The sequence below is a fragment of the Dryobates pubescens genome, chromosome 2 (genome assembly GCF_014839835.1).
Source record: "Dryobates pubescens isolate bDryPub1 chromosome 2, bDryPub1.pri, whole genome shotgun sequence".
NCBI lineage: Eukaryota > Metazoa > Chordata > Aves > Piciformes > Picidae > Dryobates > Dryobates pubescens.
Genome location: NC_071613.1, coordinates 24,089,725 through 24,111,257, shown reverse-complemented (window position 1 = coordinate 24,111,257; position 21,533 = coordinate 24,089,725). Strand labels below are relative to the sequence as shown.

The window sequence follows — 21,533 nt, the reverse complement described above, 5'->3', positions numbered from 1 at the left end:
ATGGCCCTGCTCTGGACCCTGCAAAATACAGCTTTGGTTTACATTTGTGCAAGGGGTTGGGTTTACATCCTGAGTGCACCATAACATTCTTCTGAATGGGCAGAGAGGTAGCATGGCATCTTCCATCAACACTTATTTTCGCTGTTGCAACAATAAAAATGTCTTGATTCGACAAGTGGGAAGTAAGGTGGTTCACCTTGTGTTTGGGTTTTGAAGCAGAGGCACTATGAAACTGCAGGTAAACCCAGACTGAAGTGAAAGGAAGCACTGATGGGTTCATTGCAGAACACTAACAAATGGCTTCCATTGCTCATTTCTTCTGATGTAGTTTTTCTATCAGTATGAACAGAGCAAGTGCTGTATACGAAATGCCATTTAAATGTTCAGTTAAATGGTTATGTTTGAGAATGATCTTATATGCTAAGTGAAAAACAATTAACAGTTTAAATGGTCTTTTAAACTGATGCACTTACAGCAGTTTTTTGGCTAAAATATGTGCTGCGTGGCTCAAATCTGAATTTCAATTCAGCTCGAATGTAGATTAAGTGACCCTATCATTCTCAAGAATGGATACTTCATAGAAGGAAAATAAACTGGTGACATTGAATTAACACCCATCTAATAAATTCAAGTTGTGCCTTAGCTTTTCTGCTAAATCTTCTTGGTTTAGAAATAAATAAATAAAAGAAGGTGGCAGTAGTTAATTGTTGACTGAAGCTTAATATCTGTTGAAGGAAATGAGCCATGAAATATACTGCATAGGAAGTATTGTGTCTGGAGTGATTTTAACATTAAAACAATATTACAATTTTTAACTTGCTGACACAATATGCAGAATCCTTTATTTTGAAATTGCACTGATTAATGCAAAGCTTGGTAAGTAGGGGAGAGGAGGAGCGTGTACTGTAGATAGGACGTAGCAGGCCCAGACAAAACTAGCCTTTTTTTCTTGGAAGTACTGGTTTGAGGCATATTAAATAAATTTTGGGTTGTCTTGGGTTAATACTTCAGAAAACCTAGTAATACCCATGTCAAAAGCAGTGATTTACAATTTCTCAGAAAAGTTTTTTCCGATGACTGACACTGGCAATGTCTCTCATATTTTTTTTAACTGTAGTTTCTATACCATCTATCACAGTAAAAATGTACTACTGCTGTTAATGACGGCAGTAGCTTTGCCTTTTTGCAGTAACAATTTAAGAACACAGTGTAATAAACCTGTATTTGAAAGTTAGATTATCCCCTTAGATCCCTGGAAGTGGCCTTGGGTAGGTTTTCATTGGAGTTTAGGGAGGCATTGTACAGGTGGAGATGGTTTGGCGCAAAAGAGTCTTGAAATATGTAGAATATATTAAGCAAGTGTAGAGGCTTCAGAAGCGTTGATTACAAGTTTGTGCTGTAGAGAGTTGCCTTTCTCCTTCCCTGGCTCTGCTGGTGCTGTGGATTGCTGCTGGGGCTCTTGGAAACTGAGGAAGTTACTTTCTACTCCAGTAGACATCTAGGTGGTCTGTGAAAGACAAAAACCTACAGACCATTGTTTTCCATCTTGTGATCAGCAGAAGTAATCTAAGGTGTTGTGTATGTGGTTCCCCAAGGGAAATTTTACATCCAATAAAAAAATCATTTCTCTCAAAGCACTCAAGAATGTGACTCAAGTCATGGTCCTTGACCCGTGCTGACCAGCCCCTGACCATTTTTTTGCAGTGAACTAGATATCCACTTTCTATATTTCTAGCTGAAGCCAGAATAATTTTGTTTTCAGATTGTGAAGTCCAGATTGAATCATCACAACAATCAGAAATTACTTGTTTGCAGGAAAAAAAGGAGAATTGTGTATACGCTGAAAAGGATTGTTCAAAAGGACACAGCTCTGCTGCCATTCATTAGTAGATATGTCATATTTTTTTTAGAAACGGTTTGTCTCCAAGTCAACTTGGATGTCCAGCAGATGGCAAAGGGATCTGGTCATAACTGTCTCTCTGTACAGTTGCCTGTTTGTGTCTGGGCATGTTCTGCATTTATTGAAAGTTTCCCTCATTTTAAAGAAGAAACTGAGAGCACGAGTGCTGCAATATCTATGTCTGAATGTAGGCTAGATTTGGCAGCTCATCATGGCCATCAGAGCATACATTTTATCTTTAATATCACAAGATGGTGGCTTTGCTCTTTGTGTCCTCTCAGAACAGCATGTGATCTCCATGTAACCAGCTCTGATGCCATCTTGGCATTGAGTGGGGTTGTGTCTCCGTTTTCTTCTGTTTTCAAAACAAGAAAACCCAAACTAACAAAAAAAAAAACCAAAAAACCCCACTCCGCACTTTACCAGAGAGTCTATTCTAAGGGAAACAAAGTGTGTACTGATGTTACAACTGTATTAAACCAGCCTTTTCAAAGTGATTCTTCTTGTAATGATCAGGTAGTACAAGAAATATGGTTATGACTAAATGAGCTTTTTTCCTTTTCTGCAGCTCTTAGAAGAGCATGAGACATGATTTTGTGATCTTTAGGAAATAGGTTCTGGCTTCAACCCAGTTGCATTGTGTTTGACTCAAGCATTTTAGCGAGTAATCCTGTAGGTGACTGCTCTTTCTGACTCACTTTGTGCTAACTTACAAAACTGAAGGTACCTGAATGCCTTAGATGAGGTATAAAGCACTTCTAAATTAATGTCTTGAAACAACGCTTGTGATCTCTCTCTGAAGTAAGTAGAATTGCTGCTTCTTGATTTTGGATCTTTTTGGCAGCTGACATGCAGGGACATTGACACATCTCTAAGAATCCATCTGTACATGGCACTCCTTTCTAGGCCAACAAGAAACATGCTAGGTGTGGAGAAACATTTCACTTACTGAGTTTGAGAGTTAATAGCTACACTTGGTAACATTTCAGTAACTCTGAAGCAGCAATGTGTCTGGAAGATGTGAATTCCATGTGTGCCCTCAGCAGGTAGGATGAATAGGTTAAAGAGGGTGAAGGAATGTTTCCTGTGACAGAATGCTAGTTGCCCAGCATACATTGACTGCATCTCTGGAGATCTGTCATCTTCATCTACAGCACAGGAAGTTCCACCTCAACATAAGGAGAAGCTTCTTTACGGTAAGGGTCACAGAGCTCTGGAACAGGCTCTCCAGGGAGGTTGTGGAGTCTCCTCTAGAGACTTTCAAAACCAATCTGGATGCATTCATGTGCAACCTGCACTAAATTCTATGGTCCTGCTCTGGCAGGGAGGTTGGATTCGATCTCCAGAGGTCTCTTCCAACCTTAGCATCCTGCGATTACTGTTCCTCTGTGAGAATTGGACACTTGAAGTATGTGGGCAGTAGGACAGCTCAGAGCATGCAATTACTGCTTCTCTATGTGTGTGTATATAGTATTGTTTTCTTTTTTTTTCTTGGTGTTAGGAGAAATTTGAGGAAAAGAATGGGGTGGGTGGAAGGAAGAGTGATGGAGTATCTTTGCAGAGCTGAACAAGTTCAGTGCATCCTGAGAGGCTGGTCACATCATGAGGCAGTTCGGGGTGCGTTGTTACCTACCTAGCAAGTATGTATGGTGTGGTCATTGATGCCAACGCTCCAGTGACCAGAGGACAAACTGTAAAAATAAAGAAAAATGAGCCAATCAGGAAATGCTAGTAACTACAATAACTAAGAAAGTACTCTTCTACTGTAAGGGGGGAGGGAGGGGGAAGAAAGGTTTTTCTTACCTCATGAAGGATTAAGGACCAGAGGTATAACTGTACAGCAAATTTTTTATTGTATTATTTTTTTTAGTGCAGGGCACTTCTTTTGATTAAAAAATAATAAAGGGACAAAAATCTAAAAAATCCCATTATAGTGCAGAGTTTCTGAGTGTTGTTCACGAAGACCTTTTTGGTCCCCAAATTTGACAACACGAAGTGTGAATCCTTTCTGTACAATAATGTGTAACACAGTTTAAAAAAAAAAAAAAAAGAACCACCACACACTTTTTTTTTTCCCCCTGCCAGTGTTCTTGGTTTCGTTGTTCAGTAGATGCTGTATTAAATTGGATTTTGTGTCCATCATTATTAAAATGTGAAGTGTGTCGGTCACAAAGCATACATTTCAGGGCAGTTAGCTGAATAATTCTTTTCTTTATTATCCCAAATTACTGCTGAGCTCTGGAGAGGTGAGCAGTTTAGCCAATTATTGCCATTTGAGCTGGATTTGTGGGTGATTAGCTCCTGGTCGAATTCAGTCCTGGCAAGGGCTTTGAAGCCTTCGCTTGTGTGATTTTCACAGCAGTGAGGTAGGAATAGACGCGGCTAATGACAGGAAGGTCGCGTGGGTTATGTGACCTGTGAGGGGGGGGCTCGGGTTTAGCAAATAGGGCATCCACAATAACAAGTGTGTCACTAACCCTGCCGTGCATAATCGGAGTTTTATAGGATTGTTGGAGATGCTGACAGCTCAATTAAAGTGTAACCCTTTGTACCATATACCCTGGCAGAATGACAGAAATATTACCAACAAAAAAGGGAGGGGGCCACAAGGGAACTGGTTAAAGATCTGCTATTCTTTTTCTTTCCCCCCTTCATCGGAGCCTGCACAGAACAAGCTGCAAAAAGCATCCATTTGTGAAATAATAGGTTGTCCGGGGGAGGGGTATGGTGCCAAACATGGCTACAAAAAAAAAAAAAGCTGCTCTTAAGTGGTCTTCCTCATGTTTCTATGGAAACACTGTAGTGTCAGGATAGAGAGTTAAAACTGGGTTTTAAGCTTTTCATGGCTTTTCTCCCATGAATTCCCCCCTCCAAAATCCCTACTTTATATAAAATATGATAAAGAGAATTTCAGGGTTCGGGGAACAGAGCGCTACTGTAACGAAAGCCATATCACCTACCTGGAAGTAGTAATGTCTGCACGATGGATCCTCTCTGAGTTTGTTTCTTTAGGGAAATAAATGTTTTGTTATTTCTTTTTCATGCCTGACCCCGCAGCTGTTTCTACCACTGCAAATGTTTCTGCTCTTAGAGCCTTTTCCAAATTAACTGTGCCACGCAGTCATGTTTGCTTGCACCAGATCAGTTTCCCATCGTTTTTCCTTTTAATTTTCGTGTAAGTAGCAGCGTTTCACCAGGCTGATTGGCATGGATTCTAACTTCATTTGTGGCCAGCGTAGTTAGAGCACAGTGTATGATGCTAGAGCTGCAGCAAGAGGTAAAAGTTCAAACGGAGCCGATCGCTGCCGGCTGCTCTGCTGCTGACTTAGACCCCTTGGCATCAGCCGTCTGCTTTCTCCAACGCGAAGATAATGATTTGCATCGCAGTGCATTTCACATTAGCACTGACGATGGTGTCAGGGAAACCACAACTGCCAATGCCAAGGGGTTAATAAACCAACTACTTGAGATCATTAAGGGTTGTGATTCTTTTTCTTTTCTTTTTTTAACAGCCCAGGGTAAGTGGAACAAACTTCAGAAGGCAACAGAGGCAGAAACTACTGTCAGGCAGAAAAACATTGTGACTTGCTAGGTGCTGTGCCTTCTTCAGAGGGGTAAACTGCATTCAGAGCAAGAGATGTGCTTTTCCTTTATATTTGTAATTGCATTTTGTAACGCAATATTGAATGTTTAACTCTGCAGAAAGGACACACAGGTAACTGTAGAGTACTCAACGTGCTATTGATTTTATAAAGTCTAATATTAGAAATAATTGTGGACTAGGGTTAACAAAAGTGCTGCTTTCACAAAGCTATCAGCTGAAGAGCTCAAGAAGTCTCCTGCTTTGGTGATCATGTCTGTTCTTCAGCTGAGTGTGCTGCACACACATCTTGTGACATGCCTGTTTGGAAGTCTGCAGCATTATCCTCACTGTTTTGCACATGGGTGCAGCTTTGGACTTGGATGCTCTACCAGAGCAATGTGTTTATTTCTCCAGCTGCTTGCTGGAGCAGGGCTGTCTTTAGCTTTCCATACAGATTATTCTGTGAGCATTCTTGGGTAGTCATCTTTTTGCTTAAGAAAGTTGCTTGTTAGGTGGGTTTGCTTGATGTGCAGGTGACAGCTTTTCTAGTCTCCAACCTGTGATGCAGTTGTCTCTTCTCAACCAAATCGTGCTTGTAAGTAAGGTTAGTAAACTCCTATGCTCAGCAATATCCTTGAGGAATCCTTGTCTGTGCCATGGTGGAAGCACATAGCCTAATTTAACCTGCAGCTGCAAGCTGGGGAGTTTTGAGAAAAATTACTTGCTGCATGCTAGAGGAGCATGTGTGTTACCCACAGTTGTCAGGTAAACTCTGGAGGCTGAATTGTCAGAGCAATCATCAAAGACAAACAGAGTAAACGGGCACTAGGTTTGTTCTTCCTATTTACTTTGTGCTGAGGTTTCTTGCAGGTATTCAAAGAGGTGAATTTGTTGGAGGTTGCAATCTGCATTGCCAGTACTACAATGGTGTGAAAGACTTGCTAATCACCCACCTCTGGGATTTAATTTTCTTTTCAGTAACTCTGGGTTTTTGCTAGTAGTTTGTGTGGAAAGCTTGGAAAAGAATGGCTTGGAGGTTGACTGCCCTTTAAGTTTTTGCAATGCTATTTGTTGCTCCTAGTCAGATCACAGATCCTCTCTTTTTTGCTCCAGAGGAAAGCAGTGCCTGATCAGCCTCAGCATTAGGTGTCCGTTCATACTATAACTACCCACTGCACTGAGATATTGCCTTGTGTTTAGGGAATGTTAGAAGAGAATTGGGTTCAATGGGCTGGCTTCATTTTCTCCTGAAGCTGGTGTATAGCATAACTTTGAATAGTTTCTTCAGTAGGGAAGCATCTTTGAATCTGTTGCAAAATTCTGCTACTGTTGTAGTGCCCATTTTTAAGGAAGATGTGATGATTTTCCTGTATGCTTGGCTGCAGTAAGAACACATGAGGCCTTTTAGGTTTTGGTTTGGGTTTTTTTAATATTATTGTTAGATACTAAAACCTGAGAACATTTGAGGTCTCCTGTTTCAGAATAAACCATGTCTCTTCCAACCTGGTTTATTGTGTTATTTTTCAGATTTCTGTAAAGGCACTCCACTTTCTTGTAGTCCTTGTTTTGTGGTTCATTTGATCCCCAATTGTGCCCTGCTGCTGTAAGAGATGTTTACTACAGGCTTCTAACTAAAAATTTAACTAGGGTCAGTTAAGTTAACCTGACCAAAAGAGCAGGCAACATTCTCTTAAATTCCTGGGAAAAAAGACTTTAAGAAATCAGGTAAACAAGCTACATTTGTACCCGAGAATTCAAATACACTGGGCATCTTCAGCAGTTTATTCCCCACAGGATTAATTGTATACTCTGGTATCTGCTCAAATTAATTGTTGAAGAGAGAGGAGCAGCTACTATAGATTTCCTGAATCATGCAAGTATTGCTTGTAGGTGAAGTAGTTTGAGCTGCTGCCTACCATATGTTGGGAAAATGGACTTTATGACTAGAAAGCTGTAACAACTGAATATTCTGAAAGCAAAAGATACCGAGAACTAATCTCCTGTTTGTTATTAGAATGAGCTGGACTAGTCACAGTGATGTTGGCCAGACTACATAGAGTTGGCTAGCAATGCAAGCCTGGAGGACTTACCAGCATTTGTTCACCATGTTTAGAGATTTAGGTTGGACATAAGGAAAAATTTCTTTATCAGAAGGATTGTCAAACCCTGGTGCAGGCTGCCCAAGGAAATGGTGGAGTCACTATCCCTGAAGAGATTTAGAAGACATGTAAATGAAGTGCTGAGGGATGTGGTTTAGTGGTGAAATTGGCAGTGCTGGGTAAATGGCTGGAGTCTATGATCTCACAGATCCCTTCCAAGCAAAACAGCTCTATGATTCAATGTTAATAGATTTAAAGGAAGCAGATGTTTCACTGACCAGAACTTCTGTGTAACAGTTTATGATCCTACCTATGACTGGTTGCCTTTGCAGTTATTTTGGGTAGGATGTTTCTGACAAGCATGAGGTTTGTTCCTTTTGTGAACAGGACGCAAATGATAGAGCTACAGATAATTCATGGCACCGCTAGCTACTAATCATAGTTAGGAGAACTAAAGACCTGAGTGGAAAATTAGGGATTTGTGCTGTTAATGATTAAGTGCAAGATTATATATTTCTTTCTGTCAAAACAGCATCAGGGTAACAGTATGGGGTTGGCTAAAAATTAGGAAAGGGAAGAAAAAATTTTGCATGGTGCTAGCATCTTATCCATGACAGTGGTATAAGGTTCTGAAAGATAACAGAAACCCAAGAATCGTATTTCCTTTTCTAGAAGGTCCTATCTTGGCTCCGCTGACTTCATGGGCTCTACCATTTTCTCTTGGCATGCTGAAAGACAAGTGTTCCAAATCCTACTCAAAACAAACAAACAGCACCACCAAAAAAAAAATAAAAATCAAGTGCTGTAGCAAATGAAAGAAAAAAATATAGTGTGACGTAAGCTATGGTGTCATGATCACTAGCATTATCCTGTTCGTGAAACCGTTTGTATCTTGTGGCCTCTGGAAAATCTGGAGTACGTGGGAAAGCGGGGACACTTAAATGGAGCAAAACAGGGCATGCAAAGTATGTTGCTCCATGTACAGTGGGAATTCTGCAGGCTGGAGAGTAGCTGTAGACATCTCTTGATGATCAGCATGTTCATTTTGATGGCATTTATTTTGCTACCATCTGTCCAGTATTAAAAAATTAAGGCTGCTTGTCTACCAGCATCTTCAGTGTGACTTCAAGAGGCCACTTTCTAAAATGCTCATAATTTGCTGCTTAAAAGCTGAAATATTTTTCTCAAAAAAATTCAGAATTGTCTCCCCATTTGGTGTTCAAGCAAGCCAGATTTGTAGCTCACAGGAAGGCACCTGGAGCAGCAAGATTTAGCCAATTACTGAGTATTCAGATGAACTCCGTATATTATGTGGAGTGGTCCCTTGACCAGTGTTGGGTGGTTGTGGGTTTTTTTTACCTTCAGTTCAATCAATCCTCCACTGGTGGCTTTTCATTAGCTGCTCCTGCTCTCACGGTAATGATTGGGATGCAGAGCCTGATGGCAGCCTGTAACTTCTCCTGGTGCCCTGAAGCTCAACAACGTAAGCTGATTGACTCAGTTAGAGCCCCAGTCTCTAACAGCAAATGCAATCAATAAATCTTTGTTGGTAAATAATTGCTATTGAACAGAGTTTTAATATAAATTTATGAGTGGTGTTTTATCACAGCTTGAGGCTACAGCAAGCCACTGAGTGATGGATTTCAGATAACACTTACATTCATTACATTAACTTTGTAAGTTATTTAAAGCTTGTACACTTAACATTGCTTTTGGCTTGCAATGACCTCCTGGGACTAGATGTAGCATACACATTACTAATAAAGAGCTCGCAGTACGTACAGACGGTTCCTCTGTTTGCTTTGTACGGTGACGCAGCTCCTTGAGCAAAACCCAAGAAGCAAAGTTCATGCACTCCAGTTGAAGTCTTTTTCCTGTGGATCGTTTAAAGTACAAGCTAGCAGAGTCTGGCAGGAGAGAAGCGTTCCTCCGTTAGATACAGAATTGCAGTTTCGGAGGGAAGGTGGTAAAAAATCAAATTCGAAGTGTGACATTCTTCTCGCTTTGTGTGGAAATCGGAGGTGTTAAATTCCTCAGCGTTGAATCTGGAGGCTTTGGGTCAGCTACACCAACCTGCAGGGCTACAGTTCCAGATGGAACAAATGAAAGGTTGCCTACAAATTAGGAGAAATGATGTTATCCAATTAATAATGATTTGAGGCAAAGATTATTTTGACCAAACTGAAAAAACCAGAATTGCTGTTTTGAGATGGGAATTGATTTACTTGGTGCCTTACTGCATAGCTTGGAGATTAAATGTGTTTTTTCCCATGCGCTGTGCGTACATGGAGGCCTGTTTGGCTGTGACCGGAGACATGTCCAAGCTACCTCAAAATTGCCTCAGAGGTACCGAAGGTCAGTGGGAACCCATGTATCACATTTCCTAGGCAGAGTGGCTGATGTGACTTAAATGTAGACATAATGTGACTGAAGTGAAAGGTGTGGTGTTGGTTTTGGGTTGGTTTTTTTTCAAGTAATGTTTGTTGTCATATCTGGGCCATTTGTATTTGGGTTTTTTTAAGTTTACTTAATATTGAAGTGCATTTATAACTGATCTAAACTCTGACACTAAGGGCATTTCTCCAGAACATTCTATATAATTACCACAAGCAAAGTGGTTGTCTCTAGCCTTTGCAGGGGGGAAGTGTCCTTTATTTTGTCTTCTCTGCCTCATAACACTTCAGGTTATCTCTTTGTATTCAGAGCAGTTTCTTCTGCAGGTACTGGAAGATAATTTTGATTCTGACATAATACAAAAATCTATTCTTTTTGCTGAGGTAGTGCCTAAAGAAACTGGATTGGGAAGTCTGATTCGTTTGTTGGGCAGAAATAGATATGTTGTCCGTATTAAATACTGAGGTGTTGGGGGTTTTTTAACATGATAGCACCACATTCCAATTTAAAAGCCAGGTGAAACCTCTTTTTGAATCAGTTGTTTCATTTAGGTTCAAAGTTAGTGTTTCATAATTCACACCTAGATAGCAGCAGTACTTTTATATAGTAATAATCAGGGAAGTGGTAGGACTTCATTAATCATTGAGTTTGACTGTCATGAATTGAAAATTTCCTAAGTATTGACACATTTTCTATTTAGCAAAGGGACAGTTGAGAAAGTAAAGTGTATATATTTCCCTTTCTCCAAAACTTTAAAAAAAAAAATAAAAATAAAAAGGCAAGGGTAGGGAGGAAAAGAAAAAAAAAAAAAAAGTGATCCTTACAGCTTTTTCCCCATTAAAAGGTCTGAAGAACAAACCAGTGCAGGGAAACAGTAATTTTTGATCCCCACAGCAATAAGTAGAATTGGGTCCCCCTAAATGTGAGTGAGGTATGAAAGGCTGCAGGTGAGGTATGAAAGATTGGAAAGGTGAAGTGATAGATCACCTGCTATAGACAAACAGACAAGTCAAAGGCAGAAATAAGCTTTCATTTTTTAATAGAAGAAAACAACGTCTCTAACCACTGGAAGACGGTAATTGGGATGTGCGACTTGCAGTCACAGAAGCTTTTGTAAGAAAGCATTTCAGAAAGCTCAATCTCTCTTATAAAAGTTAGAGTTGTAGCAAGGAACAGCACCAAAAAAAGAAAGAAATCTGACCCCCAGACGGTCAGAAAGTTCGGGGTTTGTAGTGCTGTGTAATTTAGTCATCTAACACAAGCCTTTCTTTACAGTCCCATCCACAGCGTGCTTTGAATTGTGATGGGTTGTGCTCTAAAGTTTCATTCAAAGTGTGTGTCCAGGAACAGGCAATTGTGAACTTGACTTTTCCACTGGGCTCAGCTCTGTTGTTGCAGGAGAGTTGTTAAGTTCATACAGATGTGGCAAAGGACTTGAGCTGAATATTTTGACATCTGGAATTTGCCAAGTTCTGCTTGCACAGAACTGTCTGTTGTCCCCTCGTGGCTTTGGGGCTGGGTGTGCAGAGAGATGTTTTTATGAAGCTGTGGGTTTAATGGGAAAACAGCATAACTTGCTTTCAAGGTTTTAACCTCCTACCACAAACACAGCTCCATGGGAGTTGAAAGCACCATGTTTGATAGTGCATGTTTTTTCTGTGTTCTGTAGTTTGCATTCGTTTAGATTCCTGGATATGATTTAATGAATTGAATCTGACTGTCTGCTGTTACTGGAACTTGATCTCTGGAATTACCCTGTGGTAGGTCCATCAGGACATTACAGTAAGACTTGAAATAACCAAAGTGCTGTATGAACTCACTAGGAACTGCCTTCTGAATTGGTTTTGGAAATTAAAATTTCCTAAGGAGGTGTGTTGCTGACGCATGTCTTTACTTACCTTCTTCAGTCTGCTACAGTGTGTTGTTTTGCTTTTCTAAGAGACTTTCTAATGTTAAGCTGAGAACAGGTTACTCTGCAGTAGTAGGGCTTGTCCCTTTGAATGTGGTGATAAATTTGTTTAAACTGGTAGATTGTTATCATTCACCACTCATGTTTTTGTTGAGTACAATTTGTGATGAGGTGAGTCCCTTTGCCTACCTCTTTCTTCTCTGATCACATCTCTTTCATTAAATGATACATAATTCATTGGGAAAATGTCATATTTTTCCTATTTCCATTTTGCTGCTGTTGCCTGGAATTGGCTTCTCTCTTGCTGAAATGAATATCTGGGAGGATTTCCATTGTGGTGTCACCTTACTGCAAAAGGGAATGAGAGCAAACGTGTGTTCTTCCCTGCTTGTGGAGGGGCTGAGCCTGAATGACAAAGAAGGGAGCAAAAGCTATTCAATCTGTGGTTTGTTATTTATTTTGGAGAGCTAGGAAATGCACTGAGCAGAGTCTTTGTCAACTAGGAGTGCATATGGGTTACCTTACTCTGTGTCACATGAAAATGTGCTTCCCTGAGGCACAGGATTCAGTGCAAAAGTGTTTTCTTTACCCGTTGGACAAAGCCAGTCTTTTCTGTTTACATGACTCGCTTTATGAAAGTTGCATTTAGAGCTTTTCCTCCTAAATTGCAAACGCTGAAGCTGCTGGTGGGAGAAAGCATGCATCATGGGAGAAGCAGGGGAATATGAGTAACATGCTGGGGAAAGCATATTTAAGAACCTTGGCAATTATACTTACCTCTTTCTGTTTCTTAAATAGGTATGCATTGACAAAAAAGCATTCAATCGTTTTTTCTTTTCCCCTCTAATAGGGTATGCTGCTAAAGCGAAGTGGCAAGTCATTGAATAAAGAGTGGAAGAAGAAGTATGTGACGTTGTGCGACAATGGCGTGCTGACCTACCATCCCAGTTTACATGTAAGTGCACCTTGCTTTCTGAGAGTTCAGCAGTGTCAGGCCCTGATAAAACAATGCCAGCAACCTCATCCTGACGTGGCTGCTTTGACTCTTCTTTGCTGGAGAAACTTCTTTCTCTCTCTTCATTCTCCTCCCTTTCAAAAAGGCTTAGTCTGAAATAAAATTACCTGGTGCAAGTCTGAGAACAGTCAAGATCATTTGAATCCCCTGGAACTGGGGTTCCTAAGAGGCAGCTGAAACAGTTTAAACTTTCCCTTTTACGGAATTGTTGTCAATCTCAGGATTGAAAAACAGAAGCATTTTATAATCAAAAATGTCCTAGATGTAGTAAAGAGTGAGACAAGTCTCTGGTATTGGTCAGTGTACAGAGATTATGGTTTATTGAGAAGTAATTCTGAGCAGTCTCCTGAAAATGGCATAGCTGTTAAAATCTGTGCCATAAAACTTCACCGTGTTCCAGCATCTGTTAGCATCTCTCCATCCCTCTCAGCGAACGTAGCCCAGTCTCTGAGTATGGTTGTGGGCAGGTGGAAGGAACACGGTGTTCTGACTTAGAATTAGCCCACCCCATCTGCTCCATCCATACCAGCAGGAGAAAAGGTGACATTTGTCAGAACTCATTCCATGCCAGGCCAGTTCAAAAGACAGAGCTAATGCTGAGACTCCAGATCTTGGAAACTCCCAGGGGATTCCCAGTTTCTGTCATTTTTCTCTAGTACAGGCAACAGTAAAATATGAAAAATGTGGTGTGACCCCCACCAAGTTCTTAAGAATCATATTTGATCTTGTATCTTACCATAATATTATATATGAAAGCCAAGAAGATGGCCAGTTGTAACATTTTTAGGGCCCTTTTTTCTAAAACTGTTGGTGTGATTTTGTGCTCCTGGGGAAATTTTCATGAAGGAGTGAAAATGAAAATTGTGATCAGAGGCTTTTCTGTAGATACGCTCTGTAGCTTATAGACCTGCACATGGCACTGGCAGGAGACTTCTACTTTAGATGGGTGGCGTCTGAGGAGCGTAGGCACACTGATGCTGAGCTTGCACCAATTTACTGTTCCCTGTCTGACAAATATTTGCACTTTCTCTGGTGTTTTTCTGGTGTTATGCCCGTGTCTCTCAAAAATTGCTGTAAAAGTTAGATGACAACTTGCTTCAAGGCATTTCTTCTTCCCATCGGAAATTTTGTCCCTCAGACCTTGTGCTTTGGAGCAAGGTTTTCACTGTTTCTTTACATGAAACTGTACAAGTCTGTCTGTCCTTTTTGATGGCTCTTAGTGCCTTTAAATTTGGGGAATTCTACTGTGAAGTAGTTCAAAAATACCTGAATTGTATATTGGTGTTGCTCGCAGAAGGGTAGCACAGATACTACCTGCCTTTAAGGCAACCCCCGTGGAGCTCCCACATGAGTTTCCCTTAGATTGTGTTGGCCAGCTCTGGGTCATCCAAGGAAGGAGACTGCAAGCTGCCATTGTCTGTACCCAGGCCCCTTCCTGGCTTTGTGGAAGTGCTCTATTGTTCCTGGAGGCTGCTGTGCACTTGTTAGTTTTTCATTGCCACTTTCAGACAATAGAGTACTTCTTCTCTGAAGGCTTCCCTGGAGCTACTTGGTCTTCCCCAGAGTGAGAATCCGTTGAGATTAGAGGTAATTACTTTGAGATTAGAGGTAAATTCATTGGAGATTACAGACAATCCATTTAAAGAAGAAGTAATTACTAGGTTGTAATTGTTTCCCTCTATCCCCCACCGTGCCCCTCCACCCTAAGAAGAAGTTCCGTGGCTCCACAGTTGTGTTGGCTCAGATCTCCTTGCATAGATCAGAGAGGTTTGTAACATACTACTTCTCCCATAGCTAAATGTGGGTAGGTGGCGGTGAGGGACCATGCTTCTAGCACACAAGAAGCTCACGGGGAAAATGTACTTGTTCAGGGGCTTCTTAGGACACCTTTACTGAATCCACTCTCCAGAAGTATCTGGGGTTCTGCTCATTTGTGTCAAAATCTCTGTGACATGGTTTGTAGTATAAATATTGCTGACCTAGTGCCTTATTTCTGTTGTCTTTAGCCTTCAAAGAGGCACTGCACCATGTTTCCATACTGTCAATGGAATATGTATTGTCAATTAACTGTTGTTGATACAGCCTACAGAGCATTCATCATCCATCAAGCAGTAGTAGTGTGTGAGTAGCACCTTCTGTGCTCTGGGCAAATCACAAGGAGGAGGGGGCAGGACCAGACACTTGTACTCCCAGCACACTTTGTACAAAACTTTGTAGGCAGGACAGGAGATTCAGGATTTCCACTTGCTTGTTACCAAGGAAGTGGCTTTCCCCCAAACAGGACTCTGATAATGTGTTTCTGGTTTGGTCTTGCTAGTATTAGGTTGTCTCTAAGTGCTTGCTTTTTTCACAGCAAACCAAAAAATTGAATGACTTTTTAATACTATGTTTGCATTGCCATTTGGGATAATCTCTTACAATGCTTTGAGAAATAAGGACCTTATTCCTACCAGTCTTCCTATTAAATAGTACTGACGAACGGAACTTCTGTTAGCCATCTAAAGTCGGTTTCCTAAAAAAGCTTGACTCTAATCTGACCTGTTAGTTAGATTTGGGTTATCTCAGGTTTGTAGGTCATTTTGGTTATACAAAATTTTGCAGCTGTAGTTCTATGAAGCAAAAGATGGGTCTTTCCAGGCTGTGATTTGAGTCAGAACATAACACCTGCATTGACCTATTATAATAGTTAATGGCTGGTAGTGAGCTCTACATTAAATATTGCTTGAGACTTGGCCAGAAGTGGATCACTTGTCTCTGTTAGATGTGTTCAGTGGCAGCCCAGGCACGAAGGCAGTATTTTTTATATAGAGAATGTGTTCCTATTGCAGAAATCAGTATTGTCATCCTCCTAGAAGGAACTGGCTGCAAAATGAAAGGTTTTGGGGTGAAAAATCAAATTAGTACATTTTTTTACAGAGAGGGTGCCCCTGGAAGGGTCAGGCCTGTTTGGCAGGGCAGCATGTTGAAATGACTGCTATATTGCGCCAGCTAAATGAGTAACTACTAATGCCACCAGGTTGATGTTTGACACAATAGCTAAATTCATATTCTTTCTTCTCAAGAAAGTGGGGGGAGAGAAAAATGGGAAAAGAAAAATACATGTACATAAGCACCCTACTGTTTTCTGACTTGGTCATGTCAGGTTTTTTTCAAGAGCCTTAAACCTTCCTGTCCCTTGGGATGCTGCAGAGCTATGCCGATAGAAAATGGTGGGGATAATGAGAGAGAACTTTGACCTGCAGGCTTCAAAGTTCACCATAGCTACCTATTCATCTTGCGTTTCTAGAGTATAGCCGTTGAGTGGATGACTAAAATTCTGGCTGACAAATTCAGTGTCAGCCTCCCCAAAGGGCCCCAGGGGAATTTGTCTAGGCATCTCTTGGCTTTTAATGGCAGAATGCCATGTGCGAGGGCTCCCAAAATGTATTCACCAGGATACCTGCTGGGCAGCATTGCACGCTGCTTCTTTATCTGAGCTTTATCCCAATGAATAGCTGATGATATTTCACTGCTGTCTGCCTGCCAGAGGGTTATCATCATGCCACATGTCAGTAAATGACAAAACTTGAGCTGTGCATGTCCATTTTCTGCTCTTGTATCATCATCATCCTCATCACTGCTCCTTATTTCTGAAAAGAGAAAAAAAAAGAGGGGGTGTCATCTGAAAACAGCTCTCTTTTTTTGGAGAAAGGCACTTTTTCCCCCTGTACACTATTCTAGATTTGATGTTAAATAAAAGCACAGTGATGTGGCATCTTATGGTGGAGGAACACATGAGAAGGAGGGTCTAATACCCATCTAGAAAACACATGGTTTGTAAATCCCATGCTCCTATACAGCAAGGATGATTTTCACTTGTTGAGGTCTGTATTGCAGTAACGCCACTCTTTTACCTTACTCCCATTCTCACTGATCTAGTTTGATAACTTGTGTTGAGGTGTGGAGCATTGTAGCAGTGATTAGGGGTGGGAACTGTCTTTATCTCCTTGATAAGTGTGTGGATTCACTTGTTCAGCACAATTCATCTGACAATAGCCACAGCTTCAAAACCCTTCCTTAAAAATAAGACTGTTTGGTTAAGTAGCTTACACGAGCAAGCTCCAGGGGAGCATTAGCAATGTTGTTCTGTCCTCAGATAAACTGAATGTTTTTGTTGTTGGAGGTTTTTTTTTTTAATACAAACTATCAGCCTGATAAGGAGTCATACCAACACTAGGTTAAACTCTGTGCAAGAGCTTCAATAACATTTTATACAGACACATCTTCTTGGAAGATGATACAAAACAGACCTAATGGTGCTGTAAAAGTCTTTGGAACTTGGGATGGGGGCACTGGGCTTTCAGTTGAGATTTCTCCAAGGAAAGAAGACTTGGTGAGAAATATTGGAGATATTGGTGAGAATATTTGGATATTAGGAAAGAAAGTCTTCACAGAAAGGGTTATCAAGCATTGAAACGGGCTGCCTTGGGAAGTGGTGTGGTTGCCATCCCTGGAGGTATTTAAAAGATGTGTGAACATGGTGCTTAGGGACATGGTTTAATGGTAGTGGCTTAACAGTAGTGTTGAGCAGTTGGACTTGATGATTTCAGAGGTCTTTTTCAACCTTAACAGTTTGTGATCCTATGATACTAAATGGGAGGCTATTGAAAATGATTCTGTGGTACTAAAAAGGAGGCTATTGCAAATGTCTTCTGTGGAAGTGTGGTAGATCCATGCACTTTCTTTAAGTACCATAACATGGCATTTCTCTTAGAGCTGCAGTCAAAACATTTGACTATTATCATCTCTTAGGATTTTCCTGCTCAATTTGAAAATGGAAAGCATCCATCTCATTTTTGAAGAGCAAGCCATGCCAACTGCGCTGCGTGGCATCTTTGTGCATGGCCTGGTAGCAGTGGGGCAGCCTGGCAGCAGGGCCGCGTGTTGCTCTGGCCAAGGGAACAATGCTTACCTTCATTCTTACAAATAACCACCTATAGACATCGTTTCAGTTCAGCCTTATTTTCAGGGTTGCATTACCTCAGGCTGTTTAATAGCACTGAAGTGTGTTGTTTGTGTTGCTTTAATAGAAATATTCATGGTCTTATATATTTCTAAAATACCATTGTGTATGCCTGGGTTTTTTCCCCCGTGTTTTTTGCATCAAAGGAATGTAAAGCTGAATATTGGCTGGCTCTGAAAGCCTTTCTAGCTGGCCTTTCCTGTGAACAACTAATCCTGAAATCAGGCTCTGGTAATATATATTTGAGCTGACAAAGGGATATGCGCTTGTTGTTTTTCACATAAGATATAGCTCTGTTTCCTGAAAGAGGAGTGATCAAAGCAAGTCCCAAAGAGCAAAAATGAGGATATTGTTTGAGCAGTGATGAAGGTAAATCTATCTGAAGCATTGCAGTTTTTATTATAATTACATCCATTAATATGCCTAAAACGTTGGTTAAGATAGGGGAAAAAAGCCAAATTATAGGAACAGTTACAGACTGTGTGTATAGTAATTGTTCATTACAGGTGATGAGCTGGTGATGTATTTTTCTCACTTACCACAACTGGCACTCTTCCTGGAAGCCTTCCCATGACAACTGTGTTCAGAGCAGCATTCTCCTTTCTGGCAATATTGACTTAAATTTCCCAGAGCTTTCCTTTCTTAATTCCAGCATGTTTCCCTGGGAATTTACATTGCTTCTAGTGATGACTAGAGGATAACCACCCTTTATGGATGAAATTAGGTGTTAATCACACTGCTTTAACTTTTTCTTTTTTCTTTAGTAAATACACCAAACATAAAATCTATGGTGGTTTAAAAGAAAAAGAGACTTATACAAAGTGGTATAGCTGTACAGATCACTCATTCACTTTATAGCTTAATGGAAAACTTCTTTATTATCAATGTAATGGAGTGAAGATGGAGAAAAACTTAAAAACAGATGGGCAAAACAGAAGTTGAAATGTGCTTGCAGCTCTTAAATGAGACCTATCATTTGGGATAGCTGTCAAGGCAAATTATTTTCTACCCTCCCTGGCTTTTTTGACTTTTCAAACTGCAAATAATCTTCCTTGAAAGAGCCATTGCACATGCTCTGCTCAGTGAAAAATCAGATTGTAGTTACCCATGGTCAGCAAGCTACCCTGTGAAATACTCAGAACACACAATCCCAGTCAATAGGAAAGGAGAGGGAGACTGATTATTCACAGTAACCTCTTATAATCACTTCCATGACTTGTTACAGATGCTTACAGGTCACTAAATGTACAAACAGGGCGAACACGAAGCATTTTTTGTTTCAAGTCCATTCATTTTGGAGGGCATGACAAGATTTATCACGTCATTAGCGCAGGATATTGTAGCAAGCACAACTGCTACTGCAGAGCTGTGCGAACTTGCAGCATGTACAACACGCAACAAACGTGCACTTCAATGTCATATCCTCTCTCTCTTCAAAAAGGCAGGGGAAATTTTTGGTATGGCAGTGAGTTGCAATTTACATGGCAAAAGCCCAGTTAATCACAGGGTTTTATGAAATTAGAGCTTCCTGTGCAGCAGAGCTAACTGCTGTGGACATAAATGCTTCATAAATTACTCAGGATGGTAAAACTCTGATTTGTTCTTGTTACAAAGTCTGAATGGGAAGTGACACACAGGCATAAGGATTTTCTTTAAAAGTTATGGAAATGAGTGATCCTTTTAAAAAACCCCACAAACAAAACAAACACCCAAACAAAACAACACAACAACAAACTAAAAAAAAGCCCCCAAAACCTCAACCAACCAAAACTCAAACCCACAATATTTTGTGAAACTGCTTTTATGTTGGAAGTGTTGCCCTAACTTCCTCCCTTGTCCCTGCATTGCTGACGTGACTGATTGACATCGTGGTATTGGTATAGTCAGTGCTTGTTATCAATGAAATTTAACGTTCTTGATTTCCAATGTGAATACAACAAATTCAAGATGACCTTCTTTTTGCCAGGACAGCATGCTTCAGGGTGATCAGTGTTTTCCAGATAGCGTTTTCATTCCTATGTTCTCCTCAGGAAATAACATTTCGTTGCTTTTCTTAAAATTAACTATATGTATATATTATGAAGCCGAATGATATTATACCCATATTTAGATGCGAGAGGGGAGGATGGATAATTTAACAGGAACATTTGATGAATATATTCCACTGTGGCTCATAACCTGATGGTAGCTTTGTTGCTGAGGTCCTTCTTGGAAAGGAAGGGGAGAGGAATTGGGAGACTTTTTGTTTTTCCTTAGGTGTGCCTGTGGCCCCAAATGGAAAACCAATCAGGGAGCGATTTATGTTCATTAAGTGCTTGTCAAAACTGAAAAATTTTCTAATCAACAGCAATCTAGCTGAGGCCCCTCAATGGCTGGGAGTGTCGCCTCCGCAAGTATCGGCTATTTGCCTGTTACAACTCTAGGCTAGAAATCCGCTGATGATTACATTAGGCTAAGCTGCGAAGTAAATGAACCATGTCTTATTTAGGTGCAACTAGCTTCAGTGTAGTCCTGCCCCGCAGGGCACTTTATAGCATTTTATGGCTTTAAAATTAGTGTAGCTTCCCATTTGCTGCAGGGTGCTGCATGTTATGCCTTTGAACTCAATAAGCAAAGGGAAGGGGGCCTTTTGTTTTTTTTTTTCTCCCCCCTTCTTTTCTTCTTTTTTGCAGTTTAGCAATTTTGTTTTGCATCTTTTCCAGACGGCGTTTCGCAATAAAAATGTCTGACTGCCACACAGAGGCACAAAAGTCGAGGCTCCATCCATCTACCCGGGGTTTGGGGGTTTGGCCTTGTATTGGTTTTGTTTTTCAGCAGCAGTTGTTGCTGAGGGTGAACAATAGATTTTTGTGGGTCCAATAGGTCAGCTCACAAAATTGGAATCGTGTTTCAAAAAATATGCCACCCCTGGTCTTTAAAATGTCATCCAGAGGTGCAACCATAAGCCTTCTTTTCCATAATAATTTTTGTTTTACCTCGGATCAGGAAACACTGTCTTAGCCTCAGTAAGCTAAGCCTTAGGAGGGATTTGTCCAGTGGAATGGTGGGGGGAAATGCCCACAAAATAAAGGTGTTTTTCTCAGAAGCTCAGGGTAAACCAGGGGCGGACCTGGGAAGAATCCTGGGCTTGGACCAGTTCCAAAAGTTAGAAGAACAGGCTTCTTATGAGAGACTGTAATAACAAAGAATGTGATACTCTTATGTATGTTCCATTATAGACTTGAAAAGGCACTGCTCTTGGAGTGGCTCTTGTTTTGTGTGTTGTGTATGGAGAAAGGTGGCAGTAGCACAGGTATGTGGTGGCAGAAATAAGTGGAGAGAGGCTGTCTAGGGTGGAGCAGATATTATTTAAGATATTAGTGTTAAGACACGTGGCAACCATGAGATGAGTGGTGTTGATGTGAGCTTTGAGTCCCATTCACCTAGTGCCACGGTGTAAAAAATAAAACTCCAATTAAGGGATTTCTCTCTCTCCACAGTCCAACTGAGCCCAGCCACAGGAGACCCTAATTGTTGTCTTCTGAAGCATCTTCTATCTTCCTGGTGGTGGTTTCTTGGCCGGGAAGAGTAGGTTCATAGAATCATAGAATTGTTTTGGTTGGAAAAGACCTTTGAAGTCATTGAGTCCAAC

At 40.8% G+C, this 21,533-nt stretch overlaps 1 protein-coding gene across 8 annotated transcripts in view; it reads left to right on the top strand.

Moving 5' to 3' along the window:
• The window catches only part of AGAP1 (ArfGAP with GTPase domain, ankyrin repeat and PH domain 1), a 389,866-nt gene that overhangs the window by 229,773 nt on the left and 138,560 nt on the right, over positions 1–21,533 (top strand). For all 8 annotated transcript variants that reach the window (XM_054172086.1, XM_054172080.1, XM_054172073.1 and 5 more), the window contains one exon: positions 12,736–12,840. In XM_054172086.1, the coding sequence (XP_054028061.1) occupies positions 12,736–12,840 (105 nt within the window). The remainder of the gene's footprint in view (positions 1–12,735; positions 12,841–21,533) is intronic.